This window comes from Pseudochaenichthys georgianus, chromosome 23 (genome assembly GCF_902827115.2).
Source record: "Pseudochaenichthys georgianus chromosome 23, fPseGeo1.2, whole genome shotgun sequence".
In the NCBI taxonomy this organism is placed as follows: Eukaryota; Metazoa; Chordata; class Actinopteri; order Perciformes; family Channichthyidae; genus Pseudochaenichthys; species Pseudochaenichthys georgianus.
In genome coordinates, this window is record NC_047525.1 from 11,131,737 (window position 1) to 11,153,457 (window position 21,721).

Sequence of the window (21,721 nt, forward strand, 5' to 3'; positions counted from 1 at the left end):
GGGCTCTGTAAGGAAGTGGCAGATTTTTTACGGCTGTGTATTTTCAAATTCTAGCGCACTCGAGCTGGTTTCTCCAAAATTACCTACCCCACCTTTAAGTAGTTAGGGTGAGAGAGGATTCGTTTCTAGGGTTTTTGGTTAGTGTGGGGTATGTTTTTTGTGTTATAATGTTTCTGTATAATACTATATTCTATATGTATTATGACATATCATTTAAATACTACATGTTTATTGTATGTTCTGTAACTTCCTATAGCTCATTATGTCTTATGAATGTACTTGTATTTTCAAAAACGTATGAATAAACAAATGATGATGAAACGATGAAAATAGAACAATGTACTAGGAAACAATAAGTGATGCACAGTGCATCATATACAGGGCTGACTGTAGAGAGCGTTGGCATGGGGCATCAATCTGTGCTGCAGGATCCGTTTTTAGAATTGAACAAAAATAGAATCAATACTTCCTTTACAACAATGCCAAGATTTAGAAGTGAAAAAGCTGCAGGGTTTGTTGCGAGTATAGATATTTTGTCGATAATAATGTATGTATTTGTAGAGGTATAAACACCAACACTAAATACAGCCTTGGTCCATCTTACATCGTTCATAAAATGCTCACAAATTTGGATTAAGTTCCCTTTTCATTGCCTTGTTTTGTCTCAAGCAGTGCAAACAGTTATGGATTAAGGCTGGGCAGTAGACCAATTTTATTATACAGACATTGTGATGAGACAAGATACCGTCTTAGATTTTGTATTATCGTAATGTTTTTCAAATACAGAAAACTTACATAAAAGTAATGTTATTTTCTGAACCAACCAGACTGTTCTTGCTATTATATTATGTGTGTATTATATTATTCACCCACTTAGTTATAAGTGTATGTTGACATTTATCTTTAAGTTAATTTAAGGATAAGGTTAGTTTATTTATCTAGCGCATTTCATACACACAAAGGCAATTCAAAGTGCTTTACATAAGCATTAACACTAAAGAAATACCAACATGAAAAGAAGGCACCTCATAAAAGACATTGAAGGTAGTTAAAAAATAGTCACTTTAAATGCTGTTGATGCTGCCAAATCTGCATAAGTTTAACAATAACATCTTGTTAAATGACCTCTGGAAAAGCATTGGTAAATAAAAAGGTTTTTTATCCTCAATATAAAATAACCTGGCATAAAAGCTTATTCTGCATGTTTTGCTTGGAACGATGAGAAAATAAATATATCATTATGTAGATTTGTGTCAAAGCACAAATTAAAAAATCCTCCAATATTACACAATATTGCTTTTGAGGAATTTAATCAGACATAGAGATGTTCTGCATATCCCCAGTCCTACTCTGGATGTTGGTTGAGTCTCAGTGGCTAGGCAGGAGAACATGTCGCATATCACTGGACTGTTTCAGGGTACGGTGCTCTCACTGGCACAAACATGCATTATAAATTAAGCTCAGGCTTGACCAACATGTCTGCAAAACCCACACAAACTCACAGAGACAGGTAACACACCCATAGAGTGGAGAGCTGATTTCTCTCCAGCGGACCCCGGGGAGTTGATAGAGGAGAGGGACGCTCCCTGCTGTCCTTGTTTCTTTTGAGAACTCCACTTACGAACGTGAGCTGAGAATGTAATGCCCACCAGAGCTTACTTCCCGGCCACACAAGGACGAAAACGGCTAAACGCATAGGATTAACGCAAACGCAAAAAAGCTTCCGTCCACACGCAATAGTCATCCGGATAGTGTCTGTCCACACGAGACCGCTCCGTTTAGCTCCAACCGCTGGAGAAGCTGCAGTACATATGCAGGAGCCTGTACGTGGCGCTGTAACTTCCTCCACAAAAGCAGCGAAGAAGCATGGTTGTCATGGTTGCCCTTCTGTTTATTCTCCGCGGTGGGGGCCGAGGGAACCGGGCAGAGTTTTTCACCAGTCAACGTGTATTAAAGTTTAAATTTTCCGGACAAAATTATAAAAGTGCCGGTCAAAGGTCTTCTTTGTTTTTTATTGAACTTTAAAACAAATGAATAACGACTCTATATAATATAATAATAAAATACACGGAGCCTCTCTTTTTCCTCCCTCTCTTCGGACAGCGTCAGTGTCTGTCTCATGCAGCAGCTCATCCAGTAATGAGTGACCCGGCCGACAGTAAAAATAAACATATTTATAACTAGTTTAGGTAGTTTGAGAGGTGTCTCCGTCCTGTCAGATTAGACTTCACTCGCGTGTATGTCCATATCGAGAGAAAGATAAATAATCTGAATTCAGTGTGCAGTTTACTTTGACGCGGGGGTGAGCAGCAGAGGTGGGGAGAGGCGGGGCTATTGCCTCATCATCATCAGAAAATGATCATATAGGGCGTACACACGGAGCCGTTGGACCCCCCAGAGCGTTGCGTATGCCGTTCTATCTACCTTGGGTCCCGTTATCGTTTCCGCAGTCGTTTAGTGCCGTATTCAGTCGTCCTCGTGTGGCCGAACGGTCTATATGACACTAAACAGTAACGCAAACGACCGTTTTCGTCCTCGTGTGGCCGGGGCATTAGACTACCTTTAGGGTTTCTGAAGTCAAGTAACGGCTGAGTGGGAAACTTAATGATCATTCAAGCCTTCCTGTGCAAAGTACCACAACAAAGAGGCTTGCAGAGTTTCTCTAAATGATCTACTCTTAATAAGGAGAGCATGAGCAGTTTGAGTGAATATGCTCCAATTTGAGAAGGGAAGGATCTATTTACATGTGTAAGTATCTACCAGGAGAGGTTGGAGCTATAATCCCATTAATCACCATAATTGGCTCATAATTGGCTCTCATCAAGTCCCTACAGATGCCATCACTCAAGCCTCAGTGTTATGCCAAGCATTTTAAACACAGGCTCACTGTCCCTGCAGACAGGATGCACGTTTGGTCTATATCCTCACAGAAACAGGCCGTCTGTGTTCATCCAAACAATTCAGCAATATCCAGCAAACAGGTCCTAAGTAAATAACCTGCTGAGAGAAAAGCTAGCTGCAAACTCAACAAACAAACATCTGCCCACGGATCCAAAAATATGTGCAGGAAACACCGGCGCTGACAGAATTCAATCGCTTGCTTCTGTGTGTTTGTGTGTGTGGATGTGTGAGCAGGTGGACCCATGTGAAAGAAGACCGTAATGAAAGCAGACATTAACACCTCATTCCGGTGACACAATGTGTTGCCTTAAGGAATAGGACTTTCTGTTTAAGCACTAACACGGCCGTGAGAGCAGCAGACATGTTGTTCACTTAACACCAGAGCTGGCTTTTATAGCAGTTAACTGAAACCAGTATCAAAGCAATCCTCACAACTTCATTATTTTGAAGTTTGTAAATAACTGGTTATGCAAATTCAAGTTTTAAATGAGATGTTAAGTCATATTTTGCGTTGAGGTAGAAGAAACGCTACAGTTAGTACATTTCAGCATACAAGATGTAACAAATATAAAATATGTATCTGACTTCGAATAATAGGTGTAGCAGTTCAGTAATATCTTTTTTCTTTTTTTTTAAATCTACTTGCTCCAAATACTGGCGGTCCTGATTTAAGTAGATTCAAAATATATACCCCACATGCTCCACTGACATCCAACATCTAGTTTCAGGTGGCCTGTGGAACTGCCAGTCAGCTGTTCCTAAGGCTGACTTCATCTCTGGCTACGCTTCTGCAGTCTCTGGATTTCCTTGCTCTCACCGAGACCTGGATTAAACCATCCAACGCATCCACCCCAGCAGCTCTCTCCACAGCATATTCCTTCTCCCATACACCCAGACCCACTGGCAGAGGAGGTGGCACTGGTCTCCTGCTCTCTCCCAAATGGAGCTTTTCCCTCGACCAACTACCAAACTTCTCTCCTTCCTCCTTTGAATTACATGCCGTTACTGTAACCCATCCTATATGTTACGTGCCGTAGTGGGTGCTGGTGTGTGTGTGTGTGTGTGTGTGTGTGTGTGTGTGTGTGTGTGTGTGTGTGTGTGTGTGTTTCTCTCTCTCCCTCTATATTGCTTCCAGGTGCAGCCTCTCCCTCCAGGTGCAGCTTCTCCTCCAGGTGCTCCCAATCACCAATCAGGGCCTCCATAAAGGGCCTGAGAAAAGCTGCAGTCGCTCTCCCCTTCTCCTCTGGCTGCTGCATGGTGTCTATGTCTCTGTGTGGGACCTGTATATATTTGTATCTTAATTTGCTTTGCAAGTTGGCTGGTGAGCCCGTTTTCTGCTTGTCCATCATTGGTCAATTACACCTCCCTTTGTGGCTTCAGAGATCAGTTTTCGCTCTTTTTTCTCGTACCTGGTCATTTCTGTGTTGTGTTACTCCCCTTCGTACCCCTAGATTTGGAGGGAACGTAACAAATTGGGTCTCGTGCCAGTTTTCCAGTGTCAGATCCCAAGCTAGAAATGTCTTGTTTGTTTTGTCATGACCCTGGTCATTTCATAGCAGACTGTGCAGCTTGGAAGAGAAAGCAGACAGCGGATGGCAAGCACCCAGAAGGGGTGGGATTGGTTACAGCAGTGTGTCCTAGTGGACGGGCCACTGTTAACAAAGGGCCTGATGAGTGTTTGAAACCGTTCATCTCTACTGCCTTTGTCTCTCTGTCAGGGAAGGTGGAGGACCAGCGGCAGGTCACGGTGTTGCGAGACAGTGGTGGCTCACAGTCATTCATCCTTGCCGGTGCCCTGCCCCTGAGTGCTGAGTCTGCCTGTGATGCGAATATGGTGATGAGAGGTATTGAGATGGGTTTTGTGCCCGCACTTCTTCACAATGTCCATGTCCAGTCTGAACTGGCTACTGGTTTCTTTCCAGTTGCTGTGCTCCCCAAGTTTCCTGTCGACGGTGTGGATGTCATAATGGGTAATGATATAGCCGAGGGTAAAGTATATCCTCAGGGCAATTATCCTCACTGTAGGCTCGTAACAGACGTGTCGCACGTGCTCATTCTGTTTCTCTCCCAGGTCCCAACACTAAGAGATTGTGTTTCTTGTCTTGACCCTGGTCATTTAGTGGCAGAGTGTGTGGCTTGGAAGCAGCAGGTGGCAGCTTCCAAGCATTCAATAGTTCAGGCTTGTGAACTGTGTAATGTGTGTTTTGGTAACTGTGGCCAAACACTTGTTTGGTTTTATGGAGGGGGGTGTTACGTGTCTTAGTGGGTGCTGGTGTGTGTGTGTGTATTTCTCTCTCTCCCTCTATATTGCCTCCAGGTGCAGCTTCCCCTCCAGGTGCAGCTTCCCCTCCAGGTGCAGCTTCCCCTCCAGGTGCTCCCAATCACCAATCAGGGCCTCCATAAAGGGCCTGAGAAAAGCTGCAGTCGCTCTCCTTCTCCTCTGGCTGCTGCATGGTGTCTATGTCTCTGTGTGGGACCTGTATATATTTGTATCTTAATTTGCTTTGCAAGTTGGCTGGTGAGCCCGTTTTCTGCTTGTCCATCATTGGTCAATTAAACCTCCCTTTGTGGCTTCAGAGATCAGTTCATTTAATTTAATTTCAAACCTTTATTTAACGAGATTGGTCCCATTGAGATCATAGATCTCTTTTTCAAGGGAGACCTGCAGCAGTTTCCGCTCTCTTTTTTCTTGTGCCTCGTCATTTCTGTGTTTTATTACTCCCCTTCGTACCCCTAGATTTGGAGGGAACGTAACACTATACAATTAACCATCGTTGTTCTCTACCGTCCACCAGGCGCCTTGGGAGACTTCTTGGAGGAATTATATAATCTCCTCTCACACATCCCTGAAACTGGCCCTCCCGCTGTACTTCTCGGAGACTTCAACCTCCAGACAGAGAAAATATCTCAATTAATATTTAGTGTAAACGCCTTTGCTTTCTCACCATCTCCATCCCCACCAACTCATAAAGCTGGCAATGTCCTTGATCTCATACTCTCAAGGAACTGCACTATTTCTAACCTCTTTGTAAACCCGCTTCACATCTCGGATCTCTTTTTCATATTATTCTCTCTACCCCTTACCAAACATAACAAACTAATCTCTTCTAATTCTGCACCTGTCCGCCGTAACCTTCGTTCCCTCTCCCCCTCTACTCTTACCTCATCGGTGCTCTCAGACCTCCCTTCATCTGACTCGTTCCAACTTCTGCCTCCAATCTCGACAGGCTCGTCAGTCCCCTCCTGCTCCCCGGCTAAATGACGCACTGCGTGCTAATAGAACCATCCTTCGGGCAGCTGAGCGGAAATGGTGGAAATCCAAACACCCTAACCTATCAGTCCCTCATATCCTCTTTCTCTTCTTCTATATTTCAGACAAAAAGCACTTTCTTTCAAGATAAGATCCATTCTTCCACTGGGTCACCAGTCCCACCGTTCACCCACACACTAACCTCCCTTTCCCCTCTCTCCAAGTGAGGTTCTTACCCTCGTTACCTCTGCCCGCCCTACCACCTGTCCTCTGGACCCTATCCCCTCAAACCTCCTTCAGACTATCGCTCCTGATATTCTACCGTTTCTCACCCATTTCATCAACACTTCTCTAACTTCTGGTCACTTTCCAAACAGTCTCAAGGAGTAAACCCTCTCCTAAAGAAACCCTCTCTCAACCCGTCTGATGTTATAAACTACAGGCCTGTCTCTCTCCTCCCATTCCTGTCTAAAACACTTGTCTTTAAACAACTCTCCTGTTATCTCCATCAGAACAACCTTCTTGATCCGCACCAGTCTGGTTTCAAGGCAGGTCACTCTACAGCAGGGGTGCCCAACCAGTCGATCGCGGGGAGATTCCCAGTCGATCGCGAGATGTATCTAAAAATAGAACAACAATATTCTGCACTAAAACAGTGCACAAACGCTACGAGACGGAATTCCCTCCTAATTCTGCCCTATGCTCTTCTGTTCGCTGTGTGCATATGTAACAGAGTTAAACATGTGAATACATAATTATAAGTTTGTGAATGATTAATTCATAATAAGTTGTGAATTTTAAGAGATGAGATTGTTTAATTTAATATTTTAAGTTTTTCTTCCCCCGTGGGAACACCGTCCCGTTGCACGTCTTTTTTTTACTTTCGGTATGTATTTTCCACCCTCCGCGGACTGGTCATCTGTAGAATCTGGAGAATCCCAGAACAGCCGGTAGTCAAGGGCCAGCTCGATTCGCTGACGGCCGTCACTGCCATAGACTGTATGGTCACCGCCCTTAATTTTGTATGTTTTAAAAAGGCATCATTGAAGTTGCACCGACAGAGGTCCGCCGTTTCACCCGGTACCATGCTGTGAATGGATCTGGCCCTTCCTACATCCAGGACATGGTTAAACCATACACTCCAGCCCTGCATTAGCCAAACGGCTCGATGCACCCTCACTGCGAGGGGGACCCAAGTTCCCATCAGCAAAAACACGTGGGTTTGCTATCCTGGCTCCAAAATGGAGGAATGAGCTCCCCATTGACATCAGGACAGCAGAAAGCCTGCACATCTTCCGGTGCAGACTGAAAACTCATCTCTTTCGACTCCACTTCGAGCAATAAATAATAACAAAGCATTTATATACTAACAAAGCACTTATATACTAACAAAGGACTGGCTTATCTAAAGCCAGTTGAGTAGCACTTGAAATGTTTTGGCTCTATGAAACCTGATGTACTTATATGATTCTGTTTTCTTCAAGTTTGTATCTTCTTGGTCGAATGCACTTATTGTAAGTCGCTTTGGATGAAAGCGTCAGCTAAATGCAATGTAATGTAATGTTTGAGTTTTCCTGCACATTTTATTAACGTTTTGGGTTGAAGTTGTATTAGTACCATCTTTCAAACCACTTTTTGAAGACTTCAGTCTGCCCTACAGTGAAATAACTGTGATATGGGTGAGTGTACGGTATGTTTGTCTGGGGAGGTGTGCTGCTCATGTCAAACAAAAGGAAACACGCACTTGCTCTTTGTTGATAGGAGCAATCTAACCTTGAGCAACCAGAGCATCTTCCTGTGCACTGGAGCACACTGAGCAACAACGCAAACAACAAGGAGGAGAGGAGAGAGGAGGAGGAAGGGAGGGCGAGCCAAATAAACCGTAATGCATTTCTTCATAAGTACAGTTATACTGTAGGTAGAGGTGGAACATTAAAAAGAGAGCATTTACTGTGGTAAAATAATGTGCATTAATCAAAACAACCATAAAAACCACACTGCACTGTGTCGAGGAAGTGCTGGCAAGTGCTCTGTGGAAATGGGTGATAAAATGAAGAATGTAACTACTGGCTGTTTTTCCTCTTAGTGTTGTACAGTGGGAAGATTCTGGGGCATAGCGGGATTACAGTAAAACAAAGCAGAGCGGGAAGATAAACAAAAACACAGAGATAATTACAAATACTATGCAAAGATGATCCTTCAGATCCCTCTGCACACTTGGTGTTCAGAATGAGAGGCCTGCGTATTGTATTTGAGGTCAATAACAACATATTGGTGTGTTTGTACCTTGACTCTAAGCATTTGCCAATACACCTGCAAGTGCACCTGGGGAATATTATTATTATAGTCATAAACGGTAAGCCTATCAAAAACTAAAATGTAATGTTGAATTTATTAGTAAAGAAAAACGATGTACATTTCTGACACCCTGAAGATTGTAAAGAGACACAAAAACGTCCAAATAACCTTGGATTCTACACCTCCCATAATGCAACTTGGCAACTTGACAAAAGCCAAGAATACTCGGGTCATTTGAATCAGTTTCATCAGCTCCTCCAGAGTCACAAAAGGCATTTTAGAACCGATCCGTACCATGATGTGAAGGTATTTTAAAGTAAAAGTCAACAGAAAGGGTTCAGGTCATTTGAAAAACAAGGATTTTATCAATTTCCACCAGCATCATTGATTCCTCAGTTTTTGTATCATACAGTAGGTTAGTTCAATGTCAAGCTTCAGCATGTTACCCTGAAGCAGTTTCAAGTGCAACTTTAATAGGACTTCATCCTGTTGGAGAGAAACCATTTTTATTGGAAGATATGATGAAACTGTAATCACGCTTGTGGGCCAACTGCAACAAAAACAGATATTACCAAATCATTTAACAAATAGAAACATCTGAAAAAAACAGATCAAAAATGTTTATTATCTGCGTGCTTTTTTGCAGCCAAGGGTTGCAGTACGAGCCCTGCTATATTACATTTTTCACAGCCTGTTAGTCCTCAATAAAACGTCCTGAAACTCTACATGTCAGAAGAGACCTGAGCTTCAACATCAAATCTGTTCATTCTTATTCCAACTCAGTGCGTAGAGTTGCCATTCTAGATAAGTGCATACACTTTCTGCCCCAATATCATTATCATTCAAATTGAATACTTGCAGTGTCAAGCTTAGTTACGCGGAATCGCAGCAAATAATGATACAGACACTCTGACATGATAGCTTTCCCTCATCTAGCAGGTCACAGTTTGCAGCCGACTCGGCACATTCAATTCCCCATCCCACTGATATTGCAAAGATGGAATATTTCATTAGGGGCTTGGATAAACAGAATCAGAGCTCTGATGTGTCTGTGTGAGCACGCTGCCTAAGCAGGCTAAGCACTTGTGTCGCTATTACCTAAAGCCTCGGAGAGCAACGGGGATGCAGATTGGATCTCTGATTGCAGAGACCTCCCAGACTAAATCATTGCTCCGGTATTACAGAGACATGATGCTGAAAATCAGCCCTGGCTGCAGGCCATTTTTACATTTCGAGCAAAGTTCTTCGACAACCCTCTGGGCATCATGTGCGGTCAGCGCGGGTGACTGCACAACTTACTGTTGGCTGCAATGTCCCAGCTTCCAGACCTAATGGAACAAAAACAGGGGAGGAGAACTTGGGGAAATCAGATATAAGAGAAAACGATCCAAAATCGTACCCTCAAACAACTCAACCAAAAAATAAGCAGCGAATCTGCTTTTGCTTCTGCTCGGCTCCTCCCTTCCTGAGTCCCATCCTTTGCTTTTCCTTAACATCCAAGAGGAGCCAAATACTCATTCAGCCCAAGTAATTAACATGAGAGATGGTGAAGCCTAATGCTGCTAAGACTAGGGAATTGTGACAGCGAAACTGTCTCTAATGAGACCGACCCGAGGGATTCTCTCTTCTCGCTCTGGCCTCGCCGACTGTTTCTGCAAAGGATGCTGCTAATGGTTACAACTAAAACTGTGTCACTTTCAAACTCATCGTACAACAAGGGGAGCAGGTGGGAGGCAGTGACAGAAGTGAGGGAATTTCCTTGGGAGACGATGATTACGAAGACACGTTTACACAAGAAACAATCCTGGTCACGCCTTGCACTTTCCTTTCCAGTCAAAAAGCACATGCACAGACTAATGGGAAAGAAATATCATGCAAAGTGATAGTAGCACACATTTACAGAAACACCCACTTTAAAGCCCCAGGAGGTAGAAGAAAACATATATTTTAATTCTATTTTATTTTGAGTATATCATTTTTCACATTGTGCCTTTAGCCAATGATAATCTAATATGTGTTGCAACCAAAGTAATTTGCGTCTGTCCCTGTCCAAGTTATCTTTGAGGTACAGATTTGTAAATAACTGAGAGACGTTTATTAAGTTACCCTTCCTTCAATCATGACCTTGATCGAGATGTTTACATGCTGTAATCAGAGTACTGTCTCCCTCGGGTCATAATTATAAGATGTAACATTTGATTACAGTAGCACTGTTGTGGTGGCTGTGTGCCACTGCGGAGAGAGGGATTTGCTCCAGGGTTTGCCATAGAAACGTCCATTTGGCCAACAAGGCTCTGGCCATGAATATTAAGTATGTGGGTCTGCGTGTCCCCAAGCTGCTCTGTGGTCCAAATCAAACGCATCTCTCTGTCCTCAGTATACAAGTCTGAATCATCACACAAGGAGGGAGGGAAGGAGGTTGACAGGACACATCAAATGTCACACAATATCATGTGTAACTCTTTCCATGAGCTGACTGAGTCCAAACTTATCTTTTCACTGACAGTTTGCCAAACCGTTTTATTTCAAAGCACTTGTCTATTCATAGCTTAGCTTCCATAACTAGCAAAGCAAGGCCTGTCAAGCTTCACATTTCTGGACATACTGAAGGGTTGTGCATGCAGCTGTAGTAAGAGTGAGAATCAGCATTTTAAGATAGTTAAGGGTGTTTATTTTCTCCTGTCCAAAACTAAAAGTATGAGGAATGGATAATACGGTATGCTTTTCTGCTCTAAAATACAAACAACTGTGTAAGCTGAGCAGGAAAACATGTCAGAACAGTGTAATCTTGCATTATTTTGGTTATAATACTATGACAAACTTGTTTTCTACATATAGCGGGACATGGCTGGATACTATGTTTTTGCCTGGAGCTTTGGTCGGTGTCTAGCAAGTAGTCATTAAGTGCAAATTCAAGACCTTAAACAGAGCTGTTTTATAAGCATTAAAAAGACAACTACAGATGTAGTTTTCGAATAATCAATGATGGCTTTATCAGCTGGCCACCAAGCTACAGTCTGTTAAAGTGTTCAATGACAGTTGCGATTTGAGCTGGGTAGTATAGAAGCTACCTCTGTATTAAATCCTTAAATTGCATATGAGTAATGCTGAAATGGAAAGCTTGACAGGCATAGCGACAGTTATAAAGAGGGACTGGGCTCTGATGTTAATTCTGAGTGACACCAACTTGCCACACCTCTAAGCAAGCAGACAAACAAAAGCATACACAGCTTAGAGTTGTTCATCATTCATTGTATTACACACTTCCACGTAAAGGAAGTATAAGTGAGACTCCAGAGACTCTGCATTTTATCTTTTTGGAGGCAAGGCCCTCTACAAATTGTAAGGAAATATTTGTATGTATTCATGCAAACTGTGAAGAAGCATGAAAATGATTTGTGTAGAAAACTGGGCTGGTTTTGGGCCTGCTAACATGTGGTTTTTTGAGGACAAAGGAAGAGGGGGAAGGTCAGGAGTTAACATACAGTCATCCCTGTGATAATGAAGCTGAGCCACTGGGATTGGGGAACTTAAGATTTGAGGTGTTGATGATAATTTGGGCAGCCAATCACGGAGGTCTGGAAGGGAGGCGCAGATAACTCCTGTTCTTGGAAGCGAGGTATTTAGAAGGGAAGCACGCCATGTGCTCGCTCTCTTTCTCCTCTGGCTGGCTGGCTGGCTGGCTGGCTCACGTGAGTATCAGGTAAATGTGGGATCCCACAGAACTGTATGTAATTTGTACTGTATTGATTGTATTTGATTGTATTGCATTGTATATTACCATTAAAGGGGATTATTGTTTAACGGTTAATTGTATGCTCTGGATTTCCTTCATGTAAGATAACAGCTTGTTTAGGGACGCGAGGAGATTTGAGAAAGCGGACTAATTATCCACCTTATCTCCTAACAACATTCAGTGAGTTTCTCAAATAATTGGTTACATTGCACCCAGACTTGAGAGCTGTTCAGGATAAATGCCCTAAATTCTATCTCTGCTGTGTCTTTTGTGACGTTAAGGCGGAGTTAAAGTAATGGCAGAATGTTTCCAGTTTCATTTACCTCACCAGAGATAAGGCCTGCACATTGTCAGTTTGGTGGTGAACTACAGTTTGTGCAGAGCACCTCTCCGTGCTGTCCCGCCAAATAGATATGGTACATTTAGAAGAAAGATAGCCCACTTTGGAAAACACGCTTTTAGCTTTAGTGTTGGGTTAGTTCAGCACTGTAGAAACCCTTAATGAAAAGGATGTCTATCTATCTAACCTGCTGGTTCAATGAGCTTTTTCGACAGAGGGTGAGAAGGATGGCGGCAATAACTGCAGTCGCACCAAAGCAGAGAAAGGAAAGTTCAAGTGTCTCAGATTATGCACTGAAACTGCAGTTCCAAAGCACATTTGTTTTGATGACGTATTATAAATATGAGTAGATGGTGTGAAATTGTGCAGCTAATGTGTGAGGATCAAGAGTGTTGAATTTTCACATTTAAAATGACTAGATAACACTTTTTCTGCCCAATATGTGATTTGCGAGGCAGGCTGTCCACCAATAGACTATTTCCCAAATAATTGTACTGAATTTCTTCTTCAAGGCGCACAGAGCTCTCGAGTGACAGCACTGTGTGAATAAGACATACCTAGACTACTCCTTGTGGACACAATTAAGTCAGTCGAGGTCCGTATTTTACTCCTTTACCCACCAGTTTTGATTATGTTCACTTTCAAATAAAAATAAGCTGTCGTTTTTTTCTTCCCGCTACCTTCTCTCAGAAGTATTCCTGAGAAATCTGTTGAGTTGTCACATGTCATGGGAGCAGGGAGGAGCAGTGGAACTGAGCTCCATTACCATCCTGCCGCAGAGACGTCAATGCCTTAGCTCTTATTCAAAACGATGAACAAGATACAGACTTAAGGATTTGGCAAATGAGGAACGTGTCTTCATGTGGGACCAAGTGCGTGTTAATAAAATAGTAAATACTTTCTTTTTCATTCCCCCAAAGACTTAAGAACATTTTATTAAAGGCGATGCTGAATTGATTTTAAAAGACATTTGTTGGTTTTCCTCTGGAACCCTCAGGTCTTCTGGTACTGGCCTTTTAATCATACCGCAGGCTAAAGCAAAGACCCAGTGTGAGGCGTCTTTTTATTATTACAGCCCCACCATTGTGGAAAGCGTCCCAGAAGATCTGAGGGCGGCAGACGGTGTTCCTACTTGTAGGAGCCAACTCAAGACCCACCTTTTGAATTTGGCTTTTAATGGAGTCGTATTTGTTGTTGTTGCATCGAATCCAGTGTTTATTAACTTGTATAGGTATTACATGTGTTTTAATGCTACCTTTTGGTTATAAAAAGTGCCTTATAAATAAAGTTTGATTTAATTGAAAGCAGGATGCTCCCACGTTCATGTCAAGGTGAGGCGAACACCTGACGGATGTGTATGCACCATCAGTAGACTGAAAAGGGTAGAGGACAGTCATGTTGGTTTTTTTTGGGGGGGGGGGGCCGTCTTTTTCTGATGAAGACCAATTACAGAATACATTTCCCTCCTCTGCCAGGTCATGTCTGTGGGCTGCATCTGCCGACGAGCATCGAGTATCGTGTCACTCTCCCCACCGCGCACATCCACATCTGTGTCTCGCCCTGTCAGTCAACCCCCCCCCCCTCACCCCCAGCCAACACACAGTAAAGGTGAGTGATGGCAGACAGGATATTGCTTGTCAAAGTAGCACATTTCTGAAAAAAGGAACCAAATGGATTTTTGTTTAGGTAAGCCTCCATAAGACCAGGGTCATGTTGAGGATCGTACCTGGTGTCTGTGCTTCTACATTCTTCTGACCTGCAGCCATTTGCCGAAAGTAGAAGAAGAAGGGGGGGGGAAAGGAAGAAAAAGAAAGCAGGCAGACTTTTAAGAGGAGTCGAGCCTTTGACGCAGGCAGGGAGTGGAAACAGTTGCCATGGAAACCCCATCCTGCCTCCAATGAGTCAATGTGAGGGGAGATAAAAAGAGTAAATGGAGGGGAGAGAGAAAGTGAGCTAAGGACTAAAGGTATTTGATCTGCCTAACCTTTGTCAGAAGGAGGAGACTAATGAGTATACAATACATGCAGCACAAACACCAGGGGTTTCTGTTTTTCATTCAACAATACAAAAATAAAAACTACAAAGCAGTATTGCCTGTATTCACCTCTATCTTAAAAGCCTCAGTCATCTTCACACTGGGACCCAGCTCAGAGCTCCGCGGTGAGGCCCCCCTCTGTCTGGGCTCCTCGATGAGAGGAGGCACTTCTGCCGTTTATTAGGTTTCTCACCGAGATTCTAAATAATGAATGAGGAGCACTGGGGAGCTCTTAGTCCTTTTATTAACCTGATTATTACTTTCATCCATCACACATCAGGCTATTAAACAGAAGCGCAGACATGTGACACACTGAGGAAAGAGATGTGGGCCAGTCACAGGTACATGGCAGTTAACATATGCAGAATTGACATTTGCATGTTTTATTTTTTGACGAGCTCTAAATTGTTGATGGTGCACAGCTAAATGATGAAAACGAGGTTGAAGGAAGAAAAATGTATAATGAGAAGAGGAAGATAAAAGCAGCAGGATAAGATGTGCGTGACAGAAAGAGATTCATAATTCCTGGAAAGCAGCAAGACTCCAGGATAATCAAACCGGCGACTGTGGATAGACAGATGGACTTGCAGTCTCTCTCTGTCTCTCTCACATTAGTAAACACCACCAGTATTGAGCACAGTTGCCCTGCCCATTAATGAAAACGCAATGCCCCTGTGGGCATCAAACTTGCCATTAACTCACAGTTGCAACCACCACTTCCTGCTATTAAGACTATGCTGTTTGTGCATGCATGTAAAGGCAAAAGCACACAAACACATGCATACATGTAAAGACTTACAAGAATTCAACAAAGCGGTTTAATAGACAAGCACACTTCACAAGACAGATGTGGGAACATCCAATCACACCCACCATAAACTTCAAGTCTCCATTAGCGCATGTTCACTGGGATGTTCTGTTTGAGGCTATCCAACCTACTTTGTTCTGTCTTTACATGCTAACCAAGCTTTGATCATCACTGCCAGCTGTCCCAAAAGCATCATGGGAAGAGGTTAATGGTAGCCAATATGGTGTGGCGAAGAGGACAATCGTTTGTTCCAGATACTTCCACCACCATGGTTCATATTCACAGGAAGAAAAGTCAAGCTGATTTGGAATTGTACTGTCAGTTTGTTGGTCATTCCTATATACAGTAAGATGGTTAATATTTGAAAATAACTTAAAAAAAAATCTACAATTATAATATACTGTATAGACATTGTAAATAAAAGAGGGCATGTACCATTCTGGAATATTATTCATTACGCTTAACATGTACCATATTCAATAGCATTAGGAATAGTCATGTTTGTGTCTGTAATAACTTGCTCTTTGTTCCATTTTTCAATACTTAAATTGCAAACAAAATAGAAAAAGCAAGTGCAACACAAGAAAGCAGATAAGGTCACATCTTAGACATAGCTATAGTCAGTGTGCAGTGCATTGTCTTACTTTAGAGAAGTTTTAAAAAAAAAGTGGGAAGAGAGAAACTTGTAGAGCATCGTTACAACTTTATAACTACACTTGACCTCTTATAATTACTCAGTCAAAACATTGTCTCTTTGCTAAGTGCTTCACAAGGCCCACAGCGCTAAAGGGAATATTATGAGAAATGAACATGCTTGTGAAGAATAAACAAAGAATGTAAGAAGAGGAAGGCAATCAGTAAGACTCATCCTGATGACCTTCATATTTTGTATCTCATATTTATTTTCCTGCAACACAGGCACTGCGCTTATTCATATTTGATTCAGTATTTTGGGGAAAACATGAAAGACACTTGTGGTTTTAATCTTTTAGTTGATGTGCCTAACCTTCAAGTTATTTACTCTTAAAGTCTAAGTTTGCACTAAATACATGCATACATAATGTGTGTGTGTGTGTGTGTGTGTGTGTGTGTGTGTGTGTGTGTGTGTGTGTGTGTGTGTGTGTGTGTGTGTGTGTGTGTGTGTGTGTGTGTGTGTGTGTGTGTGTGTGTGTGTGTGTGTGTGTGTGTGTGTGTGTGTGTGTGTTTGTGTAATGTTTGCTCATACAAATCTATATTATTTAATTGCTGTGTTTTCCAGTTCAATTTGAGCTAAATAATTCAGCTGTTCTCGGGCAGTGTAGCCCACTTAGGCGTCAGGAATAGTCCACACACACTTATTTCTCTCCGCTCTCTAACTCGCCCATCAAATCAATGTGGATTACCCGACGATAGGCTTGATTTCACATGGGCTCAGGTTATTAACGCTTTGACCTTGGACTTCAACCAGGCAATTTATCTAAGAGCTGGCACAGCCCTAGCTGCCCTGGATGACTCTGTCCGAGCACCTCCATTGGTATGGGTGGAGGAGCTCTGCTACGGTCTGCCTGTCAGCCTCCATACCACCATCAAATGTCTTTTCTCCACCACTCAAGGGTTATATTTAAATTGCTGTGATGAACTAGTTTAGATACATCACTTGTAGACCACTTATATTTTCTTTCGTCCCTTAGTCTAACATATCATTGATCTCACCAGGCATCTCTCAGTTTGTTTGATGTTTTTCTCATACTTGGTGAAAAATGTACCTGCCTTAAAGGTGTCCATTTGTGGCTCTTTTAAAGCAAAAGTCCTTTATAAACCTGGTATTCACATGTGATCTATATCTGGATTCATTATCTGGATAATGCTATCTGATGGGAGTGACCTTTGAATGTGTGGGTAGGTTTTCTTTTCCTTAGGAATATGATACTGCTGTACAGAATGACGTTACACTCTGAGATAGTATCACGATATGAGCCTGAGCAACCTCAAATGTGGTCTGGCTGAAACAATATCATTTTCGCACAAAATAAAAGTTATATTAGTTTTCATTAAGCTGATGCTTGTATCCAACGCAACTTAAAATCTACCAATCAACCATGATAAGCTAAAAAAAAAGAAAAAAAAGAACCTGCATGTAATTGACTTTTTTTAAACAAACCACCAATTTTATACACAAGGCTTCTGAAGAGTTGTGTTTTAGGGATGCACGATATTGGTTTTTTGAAACCGATACCGATAACTTCCTGCTTCTCAAGACCGATACAGATACCGATAACCGATAATAATATAATATATATATATATTAAATGTACCTGTAGTTTTTCCACACCTGGTGGTAAAAAAAAGACTAGTAGTGAGCAAATTACATGAGCATTACTACTATGAACAAAACTAACCCTGGGGTCGTCTCTGGCAAACTTCTTGCCTTTTTCAAAAGCCTCGTCGATAGGTAAAAGCCCCGGTGCCTTTGCAGCTGGCTTTGGATTCGCCGTTAGTTTAGCAGCGCAGGCGTCTTCGTACGCTGTTAACACACCATCGTAGCGATGGCGATGTTTCAGGTGACTAATCAGGTTGGCAGTATTATAGCTCGTTGCCTTTTTCCCTCCTCGTGGAACTTCTGCATTGCATTTGTTAATACAAATAGCAAGCGAACTATCTAACTCTGAAATAGTCCCATACTACCGACGACATGTTTGTTTACTGTCCTGGCTTCACGGCCGCACACCATCTACGTCACAGCCAGGCATGAGAAGGGAGCGCTGGATTTGTGGAAAACTCCCCTCTTCCTAAACCACTAATACCACAGTACTGGCAAAACGGGAGGAGCAGAGTGAAAAACAAGCGCCCCTCATCCCAATCCACCCACACCGCAGTATGTTGTTCTTTTTTTTACCCAAAAAATATATTGTATATTATCGGGGCTATTAATACTGTTATCGGGTTTATCGGGATGATGTCATAATTCCTAATATCCTGCACCACTAGTTTGAACAATTTGAGATATTCAGTTTAGCAAACTCTGACTTGATACTATCGTTCTTTTTTGGATCCATTGCCCTTTGGCAAGGGACTACAGTCAGACTGACTGTACTCTCTGATTTGGGGCGGTGGTGGCGAAGTGGATAGGGACTTGGCTTGGGAACTGAAAGGTCACCAGTTCAAGTCCCCGAAAGACCAAGTGCTACCGAGGTGTCCCTGAGCAAGGCACCGTTCCCCACATTGCTTCCACGGGCGCCGTTCAAAATTGCAGCACACGCATAACACGAGGATGGGTCAACAATGCAGAGAAAAGAAGTTACACAATGAGGGATTGAATAAAAGTTCGTGAATGGAACGTTGTGAATTGACAAGGCTGTGCAGTTCAAGTGACAGTTTCTAGGAGCTATAGAGAGAGAGAGAGAGAGAGAGAGAGAGAGAGAGAGAGAGAGAGAGAGAAGAGCGAGAGAGAGAGAGGAAGAGAGAGAGAGAGCGAGAGAGAGAGAGAGAGAGAGAGAGGAGGAGAGAGAGCGAGAGAGAGCAGAGAGAGAGAGAGAGAGAGGAGAGAGAAAGAAAGAGAAAGAGAAAGAAAGAGTAAAGAGATGAGAGATCTTACCCTCGATAGCGCACCTACTTCCCTCTCTATCCCTCTCTCTCCCTCTCTCTCTATCCCTCCTCCCTCTCTCTCTCTCCCTCTCTCTCCCTCTCTCTCTCCCTCTCTCCCTCTCCCTCCTCTGTGAGTGATAATCAGAGAAAATTACATTTCTGTTGCAAACACATAGTCCTTCTTGTCCTGCTGTATTCTGCACAAAGATGGAGATGGAAAAGTGGCTCCGGTGAAATATGTGTGGCCGTGAAGAATGCACCTCCATTAAGGATTCAGGAGAGAGTTAGCCAACAGACAGCTGGGCCTAATGGCAAGGCTAGGCTAATGCGGAGCTAACACACACTCCACACAGATAAGAGCTTATACAGACCCCAACAGACACCCTTTAATATCGCAGCCTGATGGCGATGAGCATATGTTCAGCAAACATGGCAAACAGCAATCAGGAGAGTATGGATTAAACATCAGTAAGTCTAAGCTCATATAAGCACTGGCAGCTTAATAAGATTGATAAAGACCACACACAAATACACACACAGAAGAACTAGATAGGAATTGAGCTTGAAATGCTTTACTGAACTAAAAAGCTCCAAATCTCGTCTTTGATTGTCTGCACAACACTCAGCCGCTCATCTGTGTGATGCAGTTAATGCGGCTAATTGTCGACAGAGGGCTGCCGTCAGCGCTTGATGTTAAAGAATCAAACTGCCAGAAAAGCTAAACCAACACTCCAGCTGCTAATTGATAACAGCCACAGACAGGTAGTTGGGAGTATTGTGACTGAAGCCAATGGGAAGAAAGCATCTCATCTCACACACTTACACAACACATAATGCTCTTTTCCGAGTAGACTGATACGGGTTGATGAGAAGCAAGAAGCATGGTTGGCTTGACCTATTAGCATTGCCCTATTGATCCAAAAGCCACGTTTAGACTATACATTCAATGTTCAAGGCTTTTATTGGTGATACGTGCATAGCTACAGTGTAGTTATGACGATGAAAATCTTAGGTCACAGGCTCCTCCAAGAGTGCAACACAATAAAACAGAAAAGAATAGTGCAAGTAAATAGTAAATACAAAAATAATTGTAGTAATTTGAGACAAAACAATTGATTTTGACCATTTTTTTTGCCCTTCAAAACCAACAATGTCCACTCAAGCCTTATCTTCATTGCATTGTGCAGCTCGACTCAACACACTTTTGGGAGTTGGTCTTTTTTCCATTTTATTGTTCACTGGATAGTAACCCTTCATTGTCCTTCTTTCGTAAGCAACCAAACAAATCATGGAAACAAATCTGGGTTGGAGGAATATACAAACTGGTGGTTGCTATTGACGGTACTGAAGTGGTACCAAACAACTTTTAATGGAAACCCAAAAAAGACCAAGTCAAGGTTAGTGAAGCCACTTGAAAACATGCAGTGGAAATATAGCCTTTTCTGGCACTTAATGAAGCATTGCTCATCAACTGATTGAGATTCCAATGTGGTAAATTCCTATGATTGAGCTTCAAGTCCAATAAAATGAAGTGAGTGAGTGGTCCTTAAGTCGTGGTTGTCAAGTGTGTGCAATGTCATGTATTAAGAATGTTGGATGTTAGCAAATATTTCACTGAAATAATAATGAAGCTAGATTTCGACACAGGGCCACTCTTTGGATAGGAGCCCGAAGGACGGCAAAAATAACAAAACGTGTTTCACTCAAGAAGGGGGGGAGGTAACTCACAGGGGACGGTGCGGAGGTAGAGGTTGTCCCGGATGATCTGCTGCAGCTCGTGGTCCACCGAGCCTTTCTGGAAGCGCAGGTTGAGGTAGTGGCACAGGTCCTTGTCTATCACGCCCCCTGGAGGAACACAAGGAACAGGAATCAGTACTAGGAATCACACCTCCCCCCATCTTCAAATCAATCATTCTGACATGGAAGGCTATATTTTTCCTCCCGGTAGAAATAACCTACACAGCCCTTGATCAGAAATGGGTTTGTGTTTTCGTTCGTTATCCAGAAATAAGTAGCTTTGAGTCAGTTTACTGTGCAATTTGTGAACTTCAACAAAGCAGCGGAAGCTGAAAACACTGCAGTGACAAATGACCCAGAAATCGCTGAGAAGCACAGGAAACAATTTGAATGTGCCAAATCCCCACAAACAAACACAGCCAGCACTAATGAATACACTCTGCCCTCTCTCATCCAGCATCTGTCAAGTGCAGCCACAGATTGGTGGAGGTGTTAATTGGAGCGCTGGCCAAACACGTGTGGAGAAATGTCTACATATAAATCAGCCGCCCCCCCGGAGGCAGTTTTTACTTCCATTTTCCTCTCTCTCACCTGAGTCTCTCCCTCCCTCCCCCTTTCATCTCTCTCTCTCTCTCCCAGTTCTTTGAATGGACTTTAAACCAGTAAATCTCGCTGGCTCATTAGGACAGAAGATAAAATAAATAAACGATGCAGCGACAGAGAAAATGAAAGTAGGAGAGATGCAAGGCAAGGGCAAATCTCATGAGGGAGTAGAAAGGGGGCGCAAGCCAAAACAGGCATCGTCTCCAATACCCCCCCCACCCATTCCCCAACAAATACTCCATCCGTCTACTCTGCCACACTCTCATAAAATGACATATCTAATGGACGAAGGAGGGGGATGGATGAGAAGAGGGGGCGACTGACGTTACTTAAGGGATTCCTCACGGTGCCGCTCCAAACCTCTCGTCATGCTTACTCCTCTACGTACGAGTAAAGAGAGGCAGACGGAGTGGGCGCACAGGCTGGAAAGACGTTCCTCTAACCTTCAG

At 42.9% G+C, this 21,721-nt stretch overlaps 1 protein-coding gene across 4 annotated transcripts in view; it reads right to left on the bottom strand.

The window, feature by feature from the left end:
- Positions 1 to 21,721, bottom strand: part of magi2a (membrane associated guanylate kinase, WW and PDZ domain containing 2a) — a 241,919-nt gene that overhangs the window by 139,285 nt on the left and 80,913 nt on the right. For all 4 annotated transcript variants that reach the window (XM_034112520.1, XM_034112517.1, XM_071201833.1 and 1 more), the window contains exon 2: positions 20,661 to 20,777. In XM_034112520.1, coding sequence (XP_033968411.1) covers positions 20,661 to 20,777 — 117 coding nt within the window. The remainder of the gene's footprint in view (positions 1 to 20,660; positions 20,778 to 21,721) is intronic.